The 22,500-nt window shown below is 47.1% G+C and overlaps 1 protein-coding gene across 1 annotated transcript in view; it reads right to left on the bottom strand.

The window, feature by feature from the left end:
- The window catches only part of itga1 (integrin, alpha 1), a 117,635-nt gene that overhangs the window by 43,290 nt on the left and 51,845 nt on the right, over positions 1–22,500 (bottom strand). The window contains exons 6-11 of the mRNA XM_063210160.1: positions 21,136–21,263; positions 16,788–16,936; positions 15,985–16,135; positions 14,841–15,015; positions 12,842–12,915; positions 2,299–2,443 (exon numbers count right to left, since the gene is read on the bottom strand). Of these exons, the coding sequence (XP_063066230.1) occupies positions 2,299–2,443; positions 12,842–12,915; positions 14,841–15,015; positions 15,985–16,135; positions 16,788–16,936; positions 21,136–21,263 (822 nt within the window). The remainder of the gene's footprint in view (positions 1–2,298; positions 2,444–12,841; positions 12,916–14,840; positions 15,016–15,984; positions 16,136–16,787; positions 16,937–21,135; positions 21,264–22,500) is intronic.

Below are 22,500 nucleotides of genomic sequence, written 5' to 3'. Positions count from 1 at the left end.
ACAGGTAGGTCACTGTGCGAATGGAGTCCATGGGGCCCTATACGTACTGTATTTCAATTGCATGTTCAATTGCTCAGAAGAGCAGACTGCCGCTAGAAAGTTAAAAATACTGTCATATACTGTATTTGACCTTGCAATTGAATTTTCTGAATCAGCTGATTCAAATGAGCATTATGATGTTGTGGCTATCACTTAAGTGTTACCCTGGCTATTTGTTGGAGTGATCAGAGCACACATTTGAAGTCAATGTTATAAATGGTGTCAGGATGGTGGGATAATTTTTTAAAGCCCAATGGGAAACTCCAACTCCCATTGTCATTGTGACACAGCACTCCACAGCACACAAGTGAACACTGCACACTGCACACAACGAAATTGCATTTATGCCTCACCCGTGCAAAGGGGACAGCCCTCAGTGGTGCCCCATGGGGAGCAGTGCGGTGGGACGGTACCATGCTCAGGGTACCTCAGTCATGGAGGAGGATGGGGGAGAGCACTGGTTGATTACTCCCCCCACCAACCTGGCGGGTCGGGAGTCGAACCGACAACCTCTGGGATGCAAGTCTGACGCCCTAACCGCTCACCCATGACTGCCCCACACAGTCCATTCAAGGGACACCCAGGGCATTTGATGCTGGGGCGATGGCCCATAGTGATGGGTGATGGTTGGGCATGGATTGTGGGGCATCCTGGATGTGAGAAGTACGATGGTAGATACAGTGAACGAGGGACATCCTGAAGGTGTGTGAAGCATGTAGCCTCTTCATCACTTTACTGGTATTGGACCGTCACTGTTACTTGTTCTGTCTTGCACTTGATGTCAGTCTGTAAATGTCAGTACTGTGTATGTCTATGTCCTTCATGGTACAGAGAGAAAACGTAATGTCAATTTCCTTGTATGACCTGCGCATATGAAGAAACTGACAATAAAAGCTGACTTGACTTGACTTGACTCAGGTGTGTGGAAAAAATGTCCAAAATGGTGCTCTTGGGTTGGGAAATCCAGAATTAGCTGAAAGCAGATACTCAGAGGTAACTACATCCGAAGAAGGAGGTATATTAAAAAGCCTTTATTAGCTGTGGCTACTCATAATTGAAATTAAAATGCCAACATGTTTCGACCATCTAGGTCTTCTTCAGGGCAGAGCAAAGACAATGGATCGACACAAAGTTCAAAAAAGTTTAACCCCATGTTCAGGTGACAGTAAGGTCCATCAAGGGAGGGGGGAAAGGGGGGAGGGGGGGCTAAATCATAACAAAACAGATTCTTCACATGCATTAACAAAAAAAAGCAATAAGCATTAGTGTCAACAGTAGGTCTAGGCTACCATTTTTACATTCTCAAACAATGTTCATAATCAAATGGTGTATACATAGGAAATATTATAAAAAACATTTGAACTCAATATCTTCATTTAAACCAGGGTATCTAAGTGCATCTAATTGGTGGATCCAAAAGGTTTCCCGTTGGTTGAGCCTACGGATACGGTCACCACCTCTATCTAGAAGTCTAATATGTTCCAACGCCTCAAAAGCTGACTTGACTTGACTCTTACAAATAGCCTAGTCTCTATTTGCTGAAAATACTCAACTACATCATAACAACATTTCTATTTCTATTAACATTTCTAGTAAGGTTATAACATAGGCTCTGCACTAAGGGGTTAACGGGTTAAAGGGTTAAGGATCCACTTTCTCATGTGGAAGACAGTATGATCACACTGAAGCACTTTTCCTCTTCTGTCACACGACAGGTTGGAATGGAAGGGTACTCGCGTCATTGAAACTACAGGCTACTTCTGCAAAACTTGCATGCATCCACATATAACCCATGAGGGGCGGTGTGGTGAATTGTGTGGCAGTGTGTGTGTGTGTATGTGTGTGTGTGTGTGTGTGTGTGTGTGTGTGTGTGTGTGTGTGTGTGTGCGTGTGCGTGTGCGTGTGCGTGCGTGTGTCTGATTGACCGTGCATGCATGTGTGTGTGTATACTGTGCGTGTTTGTACTGTATGTGGCATTAATACTGGATGGCTGCTCCACTCACCTACGTACAGTAGCCGACCAGCCCCTCATATCTCTCCTCCAGGGGGTCGTGGAAGAGGTGTGTGTGTGTGTGTGTGTGTGTGTGTGTGTGTGTGTGTGTGTGTGTGTGTGTGTGTGTGTGTGTGTGTGTGTGCGTGCGTGCGTGCGTGTGTATGTTTGTGTGTGTGTGTGCGTGCGTACTTGCATGTGTGTTTGTGTGTGTGCATGCGTACTTGCATGTGTGCGTGTATGTGTGTTTATATATCCTCATTACTAACCTACGTAGCCGGCCAGCCCCTCATATCTCTCCTCCAGGGGGTCGTGGAAGGTGGCCCTGGGGGGCTCCACGCCCACCCCGGCCTGCTGCATGACCACCGTGCCGTTCCAGTCGTACGCCCCCACCGCCCCCAGCATCAGGGCCTCCTGCAGCAACACACACGGGGGAAGAAAAAGAGGTTGTCGATATTTCTCTAACAGTGGAGTCAGAAGTCAGTGTAGGCCCTTAAGTGACGGTAACGGTAGGGCACTCGTCTGCTTGTCTGCTATTCGAACCCGGCTCGGGTCCTTTGCCTACCCTTCCCCGTCTCCCTCTCCCGACTCACTTCCTGTCTCTCCTATCTTGGGGAAAAGTAATAAAGGCTTGAAAAGCCCCAAAAACATTCAGTACTTTAAAAAAGCCAGTGTAAAATTCTGCAGGTGGCCAGTGTAATTTCAACTCTACAACTCGTTAGGCCCCGACTGCCCCCAGCATCAGGGACTCCTGCGGGAACAGTGGAGTCAAAAGGGCCCAGCTGTGACTCAATTGGCTGGGCAGTCGACTGCTACACCGGCGACTCGGGTTCGATTCCGGCCTCGAGGTAATTTGCCGAAAACTTCCCCGTATCTCTCTCACCGCTCATTTCCTGTCCTTTTCTAACTATCCTGTCACAATAAAGGCATTAAAAGAAAAGAAAAAAACGGTTGAGTCAAAATTCAGTGTAAAATCCTGCAGGTGGCCAGTGTAATTTCAACTCTACAGCTCGTTAGGACCCGAACGCTACCCCCCCCCCCCCCCCCCCCCCCCCCCCCCCCCCTAGGCTTCAGGGCCTCCTGCGGGAACACAGGAAGTGGGTGCGGAGAAGCAGAACAGCAGACAGGAAGGGGAGGGGCAGCGCAAGAGTAAACACATTCTGGAGCCTCGCTTCCCAAAGACTGGGTCGGGACCCTCAGCTGGGTCTTGGTGTGGCATATCTTTCTTTTTTCTTTTGGGTCACCTCACATGTTTTTGGACACTTAAAATCCTTTTTTTATTTCATGGGTGGATTATGATTCGACTTCATCAATCAGATTCTATCCAGAGTATACAGTCAAGAATCCAGAATATACAGTCAGCCTTTGTCCTGCACCTTTTCCTGGGATGTGCACAATCTTCACGTTCCTTCACCTCACATGTTTCCCTGGTTCATGACGGTAATTTCAACTGTCTGCATCTAACCTCAAAATAGCTGGCGCTTATGGATTATTGCTGGATCAGGTAGCCTCCTGCTTGTTTACTAAAATAGAAACACTTTTCAAATACTACTGAAATACTATTCAGATGATTATTTAGTCAGTGATTAAATATTGTCCCTGTAATGTTCAATAACTAATGCACCTTCATTTTGTGATTTATGAATATTGTCTTTTGACTTGGGTTGAGTCACAAAGGCTTGTGACTTCTAAAATGTGGGTCCCCAAGAAAAAAAGTTTGCAAAACACTGTTTTAGAGAGGGGGGTGGTGATTAGGAGGAAATGCTGCTGGACAATGAGCTGCCCAGAAAGGTTTCATCAGGCAACAGTGACAAGGGCCATGAATGAAATATGGACCTTTTTGTGTGTGTGTGTTTGTTTTTGTTTGTGTGTGTGTGCGTGTGCGTGTGTGTGTGCGTGTGTGTGCGTGTGCGTGTGCGTGTGCGTGTGCGTGTGCGTGTGTGTGTGTGTGTGTGCGTGCGTGCGTGCGCGTGTGTGTGAGAAAAGTGAAGCGAAGGGCGCTGTTTCAGGCCGAGGTGTTTATTTCAGTTCAACTCAAAGCTCCTGAGTTCTGGTTCCTGCCGGCTACTTCCTCCTATTCTGAGATGAGGACAAAACTCAAATCATCAAACAGGCATGAACAAGACCCTCGGGTCCCTCTCTCTCTTGTGACCATATAAGCCAAACTCATTCCATATCTATCTGAAACATCTCACTGTCCTGACCTATGACTAGTAGCCCAGTTACTACTACTGTAAGGCATGCGAGCGTTTGTAAATATTGCTGACTACATTTCCGATAGCTACAGTAGGTGCGTAGGTGGGACCGGCCGAGTCCTTTGTTTACAGATATAGAATACAGATACAGGAAATGCTTGGTGACTGAGCTGATGTTAGCCAGATAGGCTATATGAGTCAACAACACTCCATCAGTGCCATTAAGGAAATCTCTTGATACGTTTGGAACACAATGATTATCCTTGGAGGGTGTTTCCGACACAACTCGCATTCTTTCTTTCTTTCTTTCTTTCTTTTTTAAAGATAAGGATGCTAAGTAAGCTTTGAGGAATGGTGAGTCAGCATACTGAGGTGGAAGACAGTGGAAGAAGTGGAGTAGGCCTCCTACACAAGATGTAGTTTATTTCCCAAGCACATTAATTGACAAGAATCATTTTTTTTACTTTTGACTTTATAAAATGTTTCACTCTTTGTGGAGGCTACGTTAGCTACTTTGTTGTTTGCAATAGCCTACAATTTCCCATTGGCAACTACCCAAGTTGCTAACTGCTAACAACTTTCGAGAAACGCACCCCAGGACAGTTGGGCTGTATTAGGCCGTTTTTGAGGTGAAATTGCTTGTAATTGTACAATTGCTTGTAATTTACAATTGTAATTGTAAAATCACTTTAAAAAAAATATATACTGGTTGATAAATCAACAATGGGCTTCTACAAAATATTATAAATGTTCACATTATAGTTCATATGCATTGTGAAAAATGATGATGGGTGTTACTGACATTTTTCACCAAACGCCAGCGACACATCCTCAGAGAGATACTAGAATATTTCTGACATCCTCCCTACACGCACAGACACTTCCATTGACACGCAAGCGCACGCAGTCACGCACACACATAGACCCAGACACCTGTTAGCATCACCTACAAACCTCAGCCAAACTTTTACCTTTTTACCGCGGCTATCGCGAAAATGCACACATGTAACAAACACACATATTCCTCAGTTAAACATGTACTTACCGTCACCGCGAGCAGTGTAGGTACCCGCTGTCTCGTCCCATATTTCACTCGCAACGCAATAGTTTCCCAACACTACAAACAAACATTCTCACTCACCGCTGCCAATGGGTGTTCCATCCAAATGGTCCGTGGGGAAACCGGAGCCCTTGCGGAACCATTGTTTTTAACCACTGTCCGGTCAGTGGCGCGAAATGTGAATTGGCACAGTGACGTCAGGTGTGAGTAGGGTGACCAGATGTCCCGAAAAATTCGGGACAGTCCCGAATTCTAAACGTTTGTCCCGAATCCCGAATCTGACTGTGCATGTCCCGAAATTTAGACTTACCTAATAATAATGTTTTAATCAGGTACACATCTCAAACTATTTGCTACTGCCGCCTGTGCCCCGGAGAGGCTGCTTGTGCAGCCCCAAATGTGTGAAGTGGCTGCGTTCCCCCCAGCAATGTATCTATTTTATCTTTCTGACACTCTAATTCCATTCGATTGCAACTGTCGATTGCAACAGTTTTCACTTTCTTCGACAAAATGACAGTAGCGACATGGCAGATGAGGAAGTACCATGATGCGAGTAAAATCCCAAGCAACAGTGCAGGTAGAGGAAGGACTGGGGAGGAGAACTATTCATGGATTACCAATTCATTGACAGATAAATGGCTTTCTGTAAACTGTGAAGGAAAGTTTGGTGTTTCTCACGGAGCAGACGGATATGAAAGTGTCGCCTAAACTACACGGTAAGCTACGAAACCCACAACAGTACAAAGAAAGCTGGTGTCTTCTTTCGTTAATAAACAAGATGACACAGTGTATGATAAAGTTGCTGCTGCTGAGATAACATCTGTATTTCACTGTGTCACGCTGCTCTTTAGTCAGTCTGTGGCTGCTTTTACCAAAGATTATTTTAATTCTATTCTAACATAATAGACCGTCTCTGGTTTTACACCGTTCTGTCAGCGTGCATCCTTGCAATGTATTGTTTATTTTTTGACGTTCCAAGTTCAGGCGCGCAAGTGCACTACAAGTCCCCCCCCCCCCCCCCCCCCCCCCCCAAAAAAAAAGCGTCCCGAATTTCAGCAAACCTCATCTGGTCACCCTAGATGTGAGTAATTATTGTTTTGTAGCTTTATTTAATATACATATGGGGTAAATGTTGGATGTATGTTTTCTACTTTTTATAATCTATTTTCTGGGGATATTGTGGGTAGGTGAATGTATTTCTAAATGTGTATTTTAAGGATTTATGTAATGCTATTTTCTGATTGGTTGAATGTATGTCCAATCACTGCTCTCTGCTAGATTGTGAGCCCTTCAAAAGGGCAGGGGTTTTCATTTGTGCTAGAGAGGGCCAGGGGAAAGCACGCTTGCTGTGAAGCTGTGCAGAGACAGAGAAGTAAGTGCAGAATTTAAAACAGTTATCTGAAAAGTCTTTTGTTGTAGTTATATTTGAGTTGCCTGATTGAGGCCGGTTTTCTTTTTCGTTTATTCTCAGTTTTTTTGTTTTCTCTTTTTGTTAAGTCACTTACTACACTGTAAATAAACTCGCACCCGCTTCACTTTAGTTTTGAGTTGCCTGGTCGTTCTTCTTGCGGTCATCCTGATATGAGAGAGGGGTGGTCAAGCCTCAATCTCACAGGTGGTGTCAAGAAGTGGCGACAGTGGCGCCTCGAAAGAAGACGCTGAAGAAGACGACAGGCAGGCGGGTTCAGCCGAGCATGGCGTATCGGCGTCTTCCCCAAGATGCCATGGAGGAGCACACAGCGGAGAATGAAGAGGAGCATCCGAATGCTGGGGAGCACACAGAGGTTGCCATGGCTGGAGCGACGGCAGTTCCAGAGATGCTGGACATGGGCGCACTCTTCAATCTGCTTCAGAAGTCCATTCAAGATCAGCAGCAGGAGGCCCAGAAGCAAGAAAGGCGATGGCGCAGTGTACAGATCCAGCTGAACAATGTCCATGATGAGCTGGAGAGGGAACGGCGGACTCCCGCAGAGTGGCGAGGACAACCAGGTGACGACGGCGCCAGAGATCCACCGCAGGATGGACAACCGCGCAACCTGGTAGCGCCACCCCCAGACCTCCTAGCAGCAGCAGCAGCAGCAGCAGCAGCAGCAGCAGCAGCAGCAGCATGAGGAGCCGTACCAGCAGAACCAGCGCCAGAAGATCCAGTTCCTGTTCCAGCGCCAGAGCCAGCACCAGCACCAGCAGCTCCAGTGTCTCCTGTGATGGCTCCCAGACGACCTCCAGCACAGCAAGCAGCGCAACCCCCAGCCCCCGCATCTGGCCCAACCGTGATGACTCCAGTTTCCTGGACACGGGCCGCAGTGCCGAAGCTCGAAGAGGGCGACGACATAGAACAGTACCTGATGACTTTCGAGAGACTTGCCACAGCCTACAGATGGCCGAAAGCTGATTGGGCCGTCTACCTGGTGCCGTATCTTACAGGTCGGGCCCGAGCAGCGTACGTGGCAATGGACATGCAAAACTCCATGGAGTATGACCGAGTGAAGACCGCTATCCTGGCGAAATATGAAATTAATGGAGAGACTTACCGACAAAGGTTCCGGGACCCAGACGTGAGAACAGGAGAGACCCCACGTGAGCTGTACCACCGCCTGAGGGACCTCTACAGAAAGTGGGTGAGACCAACAGAGAAGACGGTGGAGCAGATAGAAGAAATCCTCATCCTGGAACAGTATCTGCGCACCCTAGCTCCTGACATCCGCGTCTGGGTAAAGGAGCACAACCCAGCCACAGGTCAGAAGGCGGCAGAACTGGTGGAGGCGTTCCTGGCAGCTCGACCTGGACCAAAGACGTTCCAGAACCAGAACTTCAACCGGCCAGCCATGAGTGGTAAGTCTGGGGTTCCTGGTGGGGGAGTTGGTCCTAGGGGGTTAGGTCAGGTCAGAGCACCACAGCACTACACCTACACCACACCACCAAGGCCACCTACACGCCCCTACACCCCGCCACCTAGACACCCAGCACCGACAGCTACACCACAAAGGCCACCTTTGCTATGCCACCACTGCGGCAAACCCAATCACATTGCTAGAGATTGCCCAGCAAGAAAAGCTCAGGGGTCCGGCTATTGTAATGTGCTAAGACCCGAAGAAGGAGCTGACGATGCAATGTCCAGAGTACAAACAGTCCCTGTAACTGTAAATGAGACGTCAACATTTGCACTCCTAGACACTGGTAGCACACACACTCTAGTCCAGCCACACCTCATAGACATGTCAGAGGATTTGGGGAAAGGGCAGCTGAGAGTGTGTTGTGTTAATGGAGATGAACATGTATACCCAGTTGTTGATATTCGTCTGGAAGTGCAGGGACAAGCTTTTTTGTTGAGAGCAGGCATTGTAAGTGGGCTACGCTATCCTGTAGTGTTGGGGCAGGATGTTTTGATTTTGCCTGAACTTGTGCAGTCAGTGCAGCCAGTCAGCATGGTGGTTACCAGAGCGCAGGCTAAGCTGTCAGCTGATGATGATGCAAAGGCTTTGTGTGATGTTTTGCCATACAGTCAGACTGATGTTGAAATCGATATTGACCTACCTGCAGTATACAAGACGCCTAAAACACGCAGACAGCGCAGGCTAGCTAAACTGCAGGGGACAGCAGAGAAGTCTGTTAGCCAAATGCCAACACCAAACATTGATGTTAATGAGGTATGGAAGCCTCCAAGTAACTTGAGTGACTTACAGAAAAGTGATGACTCGTTGAAAAATGCTTTCTCTGCTGTAACTGAGATTGATGGTGTGGATACAGGAGTGGCCCCTGATCCTAATGGAGAGTTTTATTTTGTCAGAGATGATGTACTGTACCACCAATCAAAAGATGATGCTGTTGAGCAGGTTGTTGTCCCAAAGTGTCTCAGAGATGAAGTGCTGCGTTTGGGGCATGACATACCGTGGGCAGGGCACCTAGGCAATGTTAAAACACTGGAAAGAATAACGCAGCGTTTTCACTGGCCAGGCGTGTACACTGATGTTATGCGTTACTGCCGTTCATGCTCCATCTGCCAACTGACCAGTAAACACAAAGCCAAACCTTCCCCTTTGCATCCACTACCCATCATTGGGGTTCCCTTTCAGAGGTTAGGGATGGATATAGTGGGGCCCCTTGAGAAAACACGGTCAGGTCACAGATTTATCCTTGTAATGTGTGACTATGCAACCCGCTACCCAGAAGCATTCCCACTACGCAAAATCACAGCAGGTTCAGTTGCACGTGCACTTCTCCAACTGATCTCCAGGGTAGGCATACCACACGAAATTCTCACTGACCTAGGTACCGCATTTCTTTCAAAAACATTGAGGCAAGTTTACAACTTATTGGGGATTAAGGGGATAAGGACCACTCCTTACCATCCCCAGACTGATGGGCTGGTGGAGCGGTATAACCAGACTTTGAAGGCCATGCTCAAGAAGTTTGTTGCAGACAATGGCAAAGACTGGGACCAGTGGTTGCCATACCTCCTGTTTGCCTACAGGGAGGTACCACAGGCATCCACTGGTTTCTCCCCATTCGAGCTCCTGTATGGGCGCCAGGTCCGGGGCCCACTGGATCTGCTGAGTGACGCCTGGGTAACCCCGAAACCCCAGGAGCAGGACAGCGTTGTCTCGTATGTGCTAAAGATGCGACAGAAGATGGAGGAGATGGCGATCATCGTGGAGGACAACATGACAAAGGCCCAGCAGACCCAGACTCGGTGGTATGACCAGCGGGCGAGGCAGAGAAGCTTCGCGCCTGGGCAGCAGGTCCTGTTGCTGCTGCCGACCACCGAGAACAAGCTTCTGGCCCGGTGGCAAGGACCGTACCGGGTGACACGTCAGCTGGGGCCGGTGACATATGAACTGGAGATGCCGGGGCGTCGAAAGACCAAGCAGACTTTCCACATAAACCTGCTCAAGGAGTGGCGGGACCGTGATGAGGTGCCCAGCCAGCAGCTGATGGTGCAGGACGTGCAGGGGGATGTCGAGCCACCAGAGCAGTTCTTCCCGTCAGTAGTTTCCCCGGCGGACCCTGAGATCTCCCACCTGACTGCTCAGCAGGCGCAGGAATTGAAGGCCATCATTCCTCCTGGCCTGTTTTCCGAGCAGCCAGGCCGAACGCAGCTGGTGGAACACGACCTGCTGCTGAAAGACACAACTCCAGTGCGGCAACGCATGTATCGCATCCCAGAGCGTCTGCTTCCCGCTCTGCAGGAGGAGCTGGAGGTGATGAAGCAGCTGGGCGTGATCGAGCGGTCCAGCAGCGGCTGGAGCAGTCCAGTTGTGCTGGTCCCGAAGAAGGACGGAAGCATTCGCTTCTGCATTGACTTCAGGCAGCTGAACGCACAGTCTACCTTCGACGCCTACCCAATGCCCAGGCTGGAGGACCTGATCGAGGGGCTTGGGAGGGCGTCCTTCATCACAACGCTGGACCTCTGCAGGGGGTATTGGCAGGTGCCCCTGGCGGAGGAGGCGAAGCAGTACACAGCCTTTCGTACTCCGCAGGGGCTGTACCAGTTCACCACCATGCCCTTTGGCCTGCAGGGGGCGCCAGCAACGTTCCAGAGGCTGATGGACCGTGTCCTGGAGGGCACGGGCGGTTACGCAGCGGCCTATCTGGATGACGTGGTGATATGGAGCGCCACCTGGAGGGAGCACCTTGAACACCTAGCCGAGGTGTTTCGTCGGATCAGCGAGGCTGGTCTGACCATCCAGCCGAAAAAGTGCTCTCTGGCCCAGCAAGAGGTTCGATACCTGGGCCACATCATCGGCAAGGGGGTCATTAGGCCCCAAAAAGACAAAGTTGAGGCGGTCCGTGACTGTCCTCGACCAACGACAAAGAAGGACGTCCGGTCTTTCTTGGGTCTCGCCGGTTGGTACCGGAGATTCATACCCAACTTCGCTTCCCGTGCTGCACCCCTCACAGACCTGACTCGCAAGTCGGGGTCAACCAAGGTCGAGTGGGGAGAGGTGCACGAGCGGGCTTTCCAGGACCTGAAAGGGGCTCTGGTTGCCGAGCCTGTTCTACAGAGCCCGGACTTTGAACAGACATTCACAGTCCAGACTGATGCCTCTGGAGTTGGACTGGGGGCAGTCCTTCTTCAGGGGGAGGCGGAGCAGCAGAAGCCGGTGGCTTATATAAGCCGCAAGCTCTTCCATCGCGAGACCAGGTACTCTGTGGTGGAGCTGGAGTGCCTGGCTATAAAGTGGGCACTTGAGACTTTTAAATACTACCTGTTGGGTAGAGACTTTCTGTTGGAGACCGACCACAGGGCCCTACAATGGTTGGGCCGAATGAAAGACTCAAATGCTCGAATCACTCGTTGGTTTTTGTCATTGCAACCTTTTAGGTTTACTGTGAGGTACAGGGCGGGGTCACAGAACCCTGTTGCGGACTTCCTGTCTCGCCAACAGAAGGGGGAGGAAATGTGAAAAATGAGGATGGGTGTTACTGACATTTTTCACCAAACGCCAGCGACTCATCCTCCCTACACTAGCATACACTTCCAGACACGCAAGCGCAGTCGCGCACACACATAGACCCAGACACCTGTTAGCATAGCCTACACACCTCAGCCAAACTTTTACCTTTTTTACCGCGGCTATCGCGAAAATGCACACATGTAACAAACACACATATTCCTCAGTTAAACATGTACTTACCGTCACCGCGAGCAGTGTAGGTACCCGCTGTCTCGTCCCATATTTCACTCGCAACGCAATAGTTTCCCAACACTACAAACAAACATTCTCACTCACCGCTGCCAATGGGTGTTCCATCCAAATGGTCCGTGGGGAAACCGGAGCCCTTGCGGAACCATTGTTTTTAACCACTGTCCGGTCAGTGGCGCGAAATGTGAATTGGCACAGTGACGTCAGATGTGAGTAATTATTGTTTTGTAGCTTTATTTAATATACATATGGGGTAAATGTTGGATGTATGTTTTCTACTTTTTATAATCTATTTTCTGGGCATATTGTGGGTATGTGAATGTATTTCTAAATGTGTATTTTAAGGATTTATGTAATGCTATTTTCTGATTGGTTGGATGTATGTCCAATCACTGCTCTCTGCTAGATTGTGAGCCCTTCAAAAGGGCAGGGGTTTTCATTTGTGCTAGAGAGGGCCAGGGGAAAGCACGCTTGCTGTGAAGCTGTGCAGAGACAGATAAGTAAGTGCAGAATTTGAAACAGTTATCTGGAAAGTCTTTTGTTGTAGTTATATTTGAGTTGCCTGATTGAGGCCGGTTTTCTTTTTCGTTTATTCTCAGTTTTTGTTTTCTCTTTTTGTTAAGTCACTTACTACACTGTAAATAAACTCGCACCCGCTTCACTTTAGTTTTGAGTTGCCTGGTCGTTCTTCTTGCGGTCATCCTGATATGAGAGAGGGGTGGTCAAGCCCCAATCTCACATGCATGTTTACTAAAAAAATGGTTCTATGTTAACTTTTTAAAGTGCATGCATAGACAAACACATTCATACATTCACAGCGCATGCACAGACAGACATTCACATTCATAATTTCCTCCTTTTTATTAATTCCTTCTTTTTGATGTTGTGCTCTCTTTCTCTCCCGGTGACTTACTTTAGACATGTGGGCACTGAAGCCAGCCTGGGACATCTCCATCTCGAAAGAGGATGTGTGCACGCCAGATGTGGCTGCAAAACAAAATCAAAGTATTGTTGTCGGCTTTCCTGTTTTCAGTGTCAACAGAGCTAGCTAGCCTCAGCGTTAGCGAGCAGGGAATTCCAGACAGGCTTCAAGCAAGAGCATAAAAAAAATCATTTACAGAACAAAGAGACCACATATTGCAAGCAGATATTATTTCCATGAGAACATGTGATGCTATACAGTCACCACAATACTGTAATACAGCAATGCTGAACCACAGAATCTGACAGAAACATTGAAATGAATGCCCCTCTCAAAAACAACTTAATGTAAGCTAAGGTTGTGACATGGTCAGTGACTATTATACATGCATATCTAATACATACAAAGCGTTAATGCTTATGTTATACTATGTGCAATATTTATGATGTATAGGTCTAGTTCACCCAACAGTTACAGCGTTGCTACAAATGTTGGTCTTGGTGGAAGAATGCAAACAACATAATCATACAATAAAAATAACCCAAATGGAACAAAAATAATGTTCAAACCAACCACCAAAAATACTAATGTCAGTCACTGTGTCCAATGAGGTCTTCCTGTATGTACTGTTACTGTTTATAGCCCATTGAAAATGTCCCAATGCCAGCCCATCTCCTACAGCAAGCCCATGACTACGGGTGGCCTTTTCAGCACATACTGTATCTGCTCCCCTCCTAGCGTTACTAAGTCTCAGACTCAGATCCTGTGGGAGACAAAGTAGCTTCAGTAGAGCATTTTATAAATGCAAGCCTTTCTTTGCCTGTTCACGTGTATTATATACAGAACAGTTGTGAAGTCCTGATAGGATAGCCCTCTCTCTCAGTAGGTTGGCTTCCTCTCCTATTTTTGTATATTTTCCTTTATCCCCACTGACATGAGTAGTGTTGAGTAGTATTTTCTCTTGGCTTCAAGCAAACAGACTGAGGCCGCCTGCTGAGGCATCCACCCACACCTCTCCCACAACTTCTTCTTTGAACGCCAGGGCTGCTGACAACTTTGGCTGGGCCAAGGACAAACTCATCTGAAAGAGCTCCCTTTAGTCTCAATACATACTACGAGGGAATGGGGACCCTATTCTGGGCCTCCCTTTCTCCCTGGGCCTGGGATAACTGACCCCTATGCCCGCCTCTGCCTGCTGAGGGATCCACCCACACCGCTCCCACAGCTCACTTTCTAAACACTATGGCCAGCCAGAACAGCTTTGACTGGGTCCAGGAAAAAATCATCTGAAAGCCCCTCTCTCAATACAAATACTGTATACGTCAATGTAATGGAGCCCCAATTCTGGGCCTCCCTTTTTCCCTGGGCCCAGGACAACTGACCCGTATGCAGATCCCCTGTCGGCAGACCTGTTCAACAGTGCACAGAACACACAGCCTATGCATACAGGAAGTCATTCTCATCTGGTTCAAACAGCCAAAGGACCTGAAGTCTACAGTCTCAGCTGTCTTTATTCATGAGGTGCATGAGGGTTCAGATAGATGGTATCGACAGGAAGTGTGAGATGGTCAAACTGGAAGAAGACACACCATGAGCTCGTATATATTCCGCAATGTCACTCGGGCAAAAAATGACTGTTATGAGGTGGTGGTGGTAGCCTGGAAAGGACTAGGCCTATAGCATGAAAACCATAGTCTGGCACTGTATCTGCAAAGCTGACGAACCAACGGTTGGCATTCAAATCGTAGACATACACGTAATGACCAAATACTTCTCAGATTCCAAATTAAAATTAATCTACAGTAGTTGTGGTCTTGTTGTATGTTGTAGCCTGGTGTGCAAGGCTACAAACACCACACAACCACATGTTGATTGAAGGACAGGTTTTAAATAATTTTCGCCAGCAATAATGTTTTGTGCAGCTATAAGCGGGTTAGTCTTGTTTACAAGACTAGGGTGGTGTGATGGTTCAGGCTTGAATCGTTCTTACCCTCCAGAGCGAAGATGCGACTGCCCAAGGCGTCCACAATACTCAACAGGGCCACCTCATCCGACACGTTGAAGAAGTGCTTCTCCTTGGGCTCGCTGGCGATCGATTCGATCTCATCCACAAACGACTTGATCTGATCCAGACTCTTGTTTTGACGATTGTAATCACCCAAGACCTATATGGAGGAATGAAAACAATAACTAATGTGGACCAAATAGTAGTCATTTTACTATGTTTTTCTGTTTGTAGTGACGTTTTATAGCACTACTCCAGGACATTCCTGAATGAGATATTTATGTCTAATGCCGATGCATTTCCACAGCACTGAACACGGTTTCGTGTTTTAGAATCACAAAGTCCGATCTCCAGGTTGTTGTAATAACAGTTGGACTCCGTCGAGCTATATATAGCTGGCTTGGAAATCAACCCTGTCGACAGCTTAACAGCAACATCTTTATGGCTCCCGAAGTGACAACTGACTTCAAGTGTGCACCAGAGAAGTGTAAATCAAAGCTCTCTGGTGTCTGCAAAATGCTGTTGCTTTGGATTATTGGCAGCTCTCCCAACAGAAGACAGTGGGAGATGCAGGTGACTGAATCTGTAGGCTTTCCTTTTTCTCATTCCATACAATGTCAAATGTAGCAGAGCTACTTTGGGAACCAAATACAATGTTTAGGCAGTGTTTTGTTACGCAGGGATCGTTACCAAATGGACAGCTTGATCCCTTCAACTAAACCGTGATTCATTATCGATGAGAGGACCATACAATTTCACACAGGAGCACTTTGTGATTAACTAATATTCTTGGCATTTTATTATACTTTCAGATTTACTGCGTTTAAATATTTATACTGTGGGCATGTTCCTTTATACAGTGAGACTTTTTTCCAACTTATTTCCTTTTCTGAACCAAAATAATGTGTTCTGTTTCGAATTCTAGAAACCATCGTTGCTAACTGCCATTTCTCGTTGGCAACTATCCAAGTTGCCAGCTGGCTAACAACTTCAGGTACGTTTTCGAGAAACGCACCCCTGTTCTGTTCTATTCTATTCTATTCTATTCTATTCTATTCTATTCTATTCTATTCTATTCTATTCTATTTCGTCCTCTGCTAGAAAGTAGGGGCAGCGAGATGATACTCACAGCAATGGAGAACCTCTCGATTTCATCAGCCTCACTCTCATCGATGACACTCTGCAGCTTGTAGTTGTCATGGGATTCCCCATCGGTGACGATCACCATGATCTTCTTGGCATCTGGTCGGGCACCCCTCTCCTCGGTGAAGGCTTCTTCCCTACAGATGTGGGGATATGAAGAATCAATAGTCACCCCTAATATGCAGCCTTACATGGTGGTGTCATTCCACATCTACAGTAACACGGTAAAACATTGCAGTGAGTTAAATGTAAAAAGTGAAGTTGTCATGCTGTTTGAAAATGAACCCAATTCGAGACTTTCTCAAGTTGAGTTAACTTACAAACTTAAGGCCGCCGGGCAATGTTTAACGTTTAAATGGCTGCAGTGGAAGGTGCTATGGCGCAGCGCGCTAAGCCCTCCACATTTGGACTTGCATGCCCACGGGAACACCGGTTCGAGGTCATTTCCCAGTCCCCTGTCACCATCTTAGACTGTCCTATCAAATAAAGGCATAAAAGCCCCTAAAAAAATATATATATATATAAAATGGCTGCAATGTTTTACAGTGAATTTCAGTTGCGTTGCTACAGGTACTCGGTAGCTCTACTGCTAGTATGATAGCATTGCATTGTTGGAAACACACTCTCAACATTATCAACGGTTGCCAAGAAGATGTCTAGATTCTCATTCATCCAAAGCATGTTGTCCTTGTGTGCATGAAAGACGTTTCATTCCTCATCCAATGGACTTTATCAGTTGTCTGCGTGATGTGACAGGGAATGCATAGCAATTACAGAGTAAAATTGTACCGTGCCAAGTCAATGCCGTGTGCCGTCATGGTCTTCAGGCCTTGCCTCTGGGGTATGTGCTTGGCGTGTTCCAGAAGGTCATGCCTGTTGCTGAACGTGCTCAAGTTGAACTCGTGCCCCACGGTGTCTCCATACGACACGATTCCCACCTGTCAGGAGCAAGAGGAGGTAGTCAAAGTTCACACACAGTAAATGTTATGGTGTTAATTCAACACTTAGAGAGTTCATTTAAGTCCAAATGATGTCAAATCAACTCTCTAAGTGTTAAATGAGCACTGTAGAATTTACTGTGCAGGGAAGTACTTTGTACAATGTAACTGACTGTTTTCTGTACAACCAATGCACTTTCCATATTTTTTTATGTATACATTTTTTGGGGGCTTTTTTTTACTTTATTTTTGACAGAAAAGTGGAGGACAGACAGGAAATGAGTGGGGAGATAGAAACAGGGAAGGATTGGCAAATGACCCTGGCTGGAATCGAACCCGGGTCGCCGGCGTGGTGGTAACCCAGTGCCAGTGCCACGGCAGGGCCCCACAGAGGGGATTCTACAATGCATCATGCACTCCCTCGGACTGCCCAGTTGGCCCACCCCAATGACTGGCCCTGATGGCACAGGTTGATCGTCAGTATAATTATCACGTCAAACTGAGAAGTTGACCTGGGACATGTCATTGAATGTGTGGCACACACACCCTTTGACTGACAGTAATGGACCTTGGCTTACTACACCATACACCCTTCAATTCAGCAAGCTTACAAAACTAACACGGCTCCACTGCTAATTTGGGTTTTTAAAAAAGCAAGTAGTAATTATAATGAAGCGGGCATTACAAGGTGGCTGGGCACACACACATGCCGACAGACACACACACACACGCACACGCACACGCACACGCACACGCACACACACACACACACACACACACACACACACACACACACACACGCACACGCACACGCACACGCACACGCACACACACACACACACACACACACTGCCAGTCTGCCAGTGCCAGACAGCCCCTTATTACCTGTCTGGCTGTTTCCGAAACAACACACCTCCACTCAAATGTACCCTTCCATCCAGTCCCGCCCAACAAGCACACACACACACACACACACACACACACACACACACACACACACACACACACACACACACACACACACACACACACACACACACACAGCCAAAGCTCTGTTATTCTTTGTGGTCTCCACTCCAGAGGGCATAATGTGTTCGTGCTCTCTCTCTCTCTCTCTCTCTCTCTCTCTCTCTCTCTCTCTCTCTCTCTCTCTCTCTCTCTCTCTCTCTCTCTCTCTCTCTCTCTCTCTCTCTCTCTCTCTCTCTCTCTCTCTCTCTCTTTTCAAATTTGAAAAGCAAAGCTTTGTGAGCTCTATACTGAAGTCAGCCTTGGAATATGTGGTCATCCTCCAATGGGGTTTATAGGGCAGTATTTTCCAGCACCACAGCAGGCAGAAAAAAACTCACATTTCCTCATAGCCTGGCTGCCCACGCACTATCCCGACTCCAGCAGTAGTGGCCAAGGATACACCAACTATATACACACACACGCACATATACCTATTTTAAGATGTGCTTATATGCAGGGGCCGCTGACAGCTTTGACCAGACCTGGGACTAAATCATCTGAAAAGCAGCCTCCTCTCAATGCATGCAATGAATGGGCGCACAATTCTGGGCCCTCTCTCTCCCTAGGTCCAGGACAACTGACCGTTTTGTCCCACCCCTGTCTGTGGACCTGCTTATATACTTGCTCATAAAAAGATCATCCTTGGGCCAAAAATGACTGATTACGTCCAGGAAGGGCCTAGCGTAACCTGCGGTGCAGTTTGACAGGGTTGCCAGATGTGAATGATCATTTCCAGCCCAAAAGTACATGCTCAAAAATCGCCTTGAGCCAAAAAGTCCTGCCCAATTATCTACCATGACCACGTCTACAAGAAAACCCACCCAACAGATTTTCTTTCAGCCGTACCTGTAGATAGTCATCCTCAACAGCACAATTGGGCAGGAAAACACAGAGTCTGGCAACCCTGTGCAGTCAACTGGACAGGACAGACAAACGATGAGTCATGCCGTATCACGGTTGTAATAAACCTTCCTGACTTCCATCCATGACTTCATCATTTTAAGATGTGGAACTCATATTTCACAAACGTGTAAAAATTGTAATTGGTAAATTAACCGTGGAATGCATACATTTACTTAACGGTGAAGAAAGACAATAAGTCATCATGACATTTCATGGCCGTAATAAAACGGCTGACTTCCATAGGATGTAGAACTCATATTTAACGCTACACGTAAAAGTGTGTAATTGGAAAATTAACCGTGGAATGCATACATTTACATAACTGTCAGGAAATGTATATGCTTTCTGATGGAATGTATATACTTACTGGTTTTGTGCAAATGTCATGGCATATAGGCTACACTTGGATGTTGTGGCTAACTAGGTGCTTTTAATAAAATATCACACACAAATACTGTACTCTCAATGGTAAAACCACATCTTGCATAACAATAATAGTAAAAGTTTATTTCAGCGTCATGTGAAATGCCAAATCGGGGCCAGCCAAGTGCTAAAGGCGTAGACAGAAACGTGCTTTTCAGACGGATGACATTTGCAACATGAAAGCTGTTTCCATTGGTCTGTGATTTGGTGCCATTTCTAGAATTGTGGGTGTTCTCTGTACCACACGCAGCAAACCAAACCACTGTGTTTGTTGATGCAGTGTGAAGTGCCTGCTTGGTAATGGTAACCCATCGCTACAGAACTGATGAGACTTTTACCCAAATAATGAAGTAGCCTCTTACTGAGGATGGGGTCATTGATGGGCCTATTCACCCTTTCCTGAAAACACTGAATTGCATCGTAGCAGCATATGTGTACAGTAGAGGTGGGGGCAGCATATGTGTAGAGTAGAGGTGGGGGCAGTAGAGGTGGGGGCAGCATATGTGTAGAGGTGGGGGCAGCATATGTGTACAGTAGAGGTGGGGGCAGTAGAGGTGGGGGCAGTAGAGGTGGGGGCAGTAGAGGTGGGGGCAGCATATGTGTAGAGTAGAGGTGGGGGCAGTAGAGGTGGGGGCAGTAGAGGTGGGGGCAGTAGAGGTGGGGGCAGCATATGTGTAGAGTAGAGGTGGGGGCAGTAGAGGTGGGGGCAGTAGAGGTGGGGGCAGTAGAGGTGGGGGCAGCATATGTGTAGAGGTGGGGGCAGCATATGTGTACAGTAGAGGTGGGGGCAGTAGAGAGGTGGGGGCAGTAGAGGTGGGGGCAGTAGAGGTGGGGGCAGCATATGTGTAGAGTAGAGGTGGGGGCAGTAGAGGTGGGGGCAGTAGAGGTGGGGGCAGTAGAGGTGGGGGCAGCATATGTGTACAGTAGAGGTGGGGGCAGCATATGTGTACAGTAGAGGTGGGGGCAGCATATGTGTACAGTAGAGGTGGGGGCAGTAGAGGTGGGGGCAGCATATGTGTAGAGTAGAGGTGGGGGCAGTAGAGGTGGGGGCAGCATATGTGTACAGTAGAGGTGGGGGCAGCATATGTGTAGAGTAGAGGTGGGGGCAGTAGAGGTGGGGGCAGCATATGTGCACAGTAGAGGTGGGGGCAGCTTATGTGTAGAGGTGGGGGCAGTAGAGGTGGGGGCAGCATATGTGCACAGTAGAGGTGGGGGCAGCATATGTGCACAGTAGAGGTGGGGGCAGCTTATGTGTACAGTAGTGGGGGCAGGGCCGCTACTAAGGTTTTGGAGACCCTAAGCATAACTGGTCAGGAGTCCCCCCTCATAATTAAATAATAATAATAATGATCTACTAACTAATAAATACAAGTTTTGTAATATAATTCTTTTTTTTCTTCATGACGTTTTTTGCACCAATCTCAATTTAAGAGGCCCCACTTTTGGGGGCAAAGTGGTTGGTGCCCCAAGCACAGGTTGGTGCCCTAAGCACTCTGCATACTCTACTTATGTCTAGCGGTGCCCCTGGGCGGGGGGTGGTGGCGTATTGCTGTGTGAAAATGGCAGTGGGTTATTTATTTATTTATTTATTTATTTATTTTTCTTTTTTACTTAATTTATGACAGGACAGTGAAGGTGGTGACCGGAAGCGAGTGGGGAGAGAGAGAGACGGGGAAGGGCCAGCAAAAGACCCGGGCCAGGAATCCACGTCAGCCACGTGGTGGATGAGTGCCCTACCGCTTGGCCACGGCAGGGCCGAAAGCAACATGTGTCAATACTCTAACTCAGTAACTCCCAGACTTCTCACTCCCAGAGACGGAGTCTCACTCTGACACTATCACTGACAATAGGAGGACTTACTATACCTGAGACATTGTGGGTCCGATTTCGATCGTCTGCAGCAGCCTGACTACGAAGTCTGTGATACTGGTCCACGGGAAGATGCTGTTGGAACCATCCAGCACGAGCACGATGTCAAGCAATTTTGAACAACCTGCAGGAAATGAAACCACATTCATCAATCACACGTCGTTCTCTATATCTGCAACTCAGTACTGTTGCTCAGTTCGTCAGGAGCAGTTTAGTAAAACATTTTATTGTGGTGTCTTTTTTATTACAGTACTTAGAGTGTAGTACATACCTAACACTAACCCTATGCCTAATGAACAAGGAAATAATGTTACAGGTATATGTTATCTCATGCAATGTATGTTACCTGTACACTAATTCTGGGACAGTAAAATGATGTGGGTAACTGTGTGTAAGTACCAATAACACTTTATTTTAAAGGGCCTTTAAATACAGTGTACTTACTCTTTAGATACAGTGGAATAACTGGTGTAATAACACATAAGTAAAACTGTAGTACATGCTATTAAGCATATTTGTTAAAGTAATATACATGCCATAATGACAATAATGATCATAATGTACTATGAAGTGGTTACATATAACACATTGACAGAGTGATGAATTCTTAGGCAAAGGGCTGAACTGAGACCCTTAATGATATGCAGATCTACAAAAATACATGTTGTGAGGATGATGGAATAACATGCACTACAGTTGTTATTACATGTTATTACACCCGGTATTTCATTTTACCTAATGAGTAAGAACACTGAAATTAAAGCTCCCTTCAAACCCCTTAGCGCAGCACTATGGCTCTCTGTAATGTCATGGCAATGTTGTTATGATGTAGTTAAGCATTTTCAGCAAGTGAATAGGGTCGCCGGCGACCCCTGCTGCAGTAAGAGGCTACAATAAAATAAATAATGCTCCTAAAAATAAAATAAAAACATTTTTTTCCCAGATTTTGAACCTTAAACGTACATTTATAAGGGAAATAATTGTTCTTCAAAAAGATAATACAAACTACCACTTTTCTGTGCTTTGCTGCTAGGCAAATAATGGGGAACAGTGGGATACAGTATGAAATGACATGGTGTGACTTGGGTGGCTCATGTGAGCTTAGTGTAGTAGCCTCGTTCTCGTTTCTCCATCTCAAGTATTGGGTTGAGTACTGTGTGGCGCAGCCAAAGTCATGTGTTTTAGCCTGCAAACACGCATACATAGTTTGTGGCCAAAGAGAGAGGCTGTTGGATGTTGGATGCAGATTTTACAAGAATGTGATAAAGCTACAGCTGTGTGTGTGTGTGTGTGTGTGTGTGTGTGTGTGTGTGTGTGTGTGTGTGTGTGTGTGTGTGTGTGTGTGTGTGTGTGTGTATGTG

The sequence above is a fragment of the Engraulis encrasicolus genome, chromosome 11, assembly GCF_034702125.1.
Source record: "Engraulis encrasicolus isolate BLACKSEA-1 chromosome 11, IST_EnEncr_1.0, whole genome shotgun sequence".
Taxonomy (NCBI): Eukaryota; Metazoa; Chordata; class Actinopteri; order Clupeiformes; family Engraulidae; genus Engraulis; species Engraulis encrasicolus.
The sequence above is the reverse complement of the archived record's forward strand: the minus strand, read 5'-3'. Positions and strand labels throughout refer to the sequence as shown.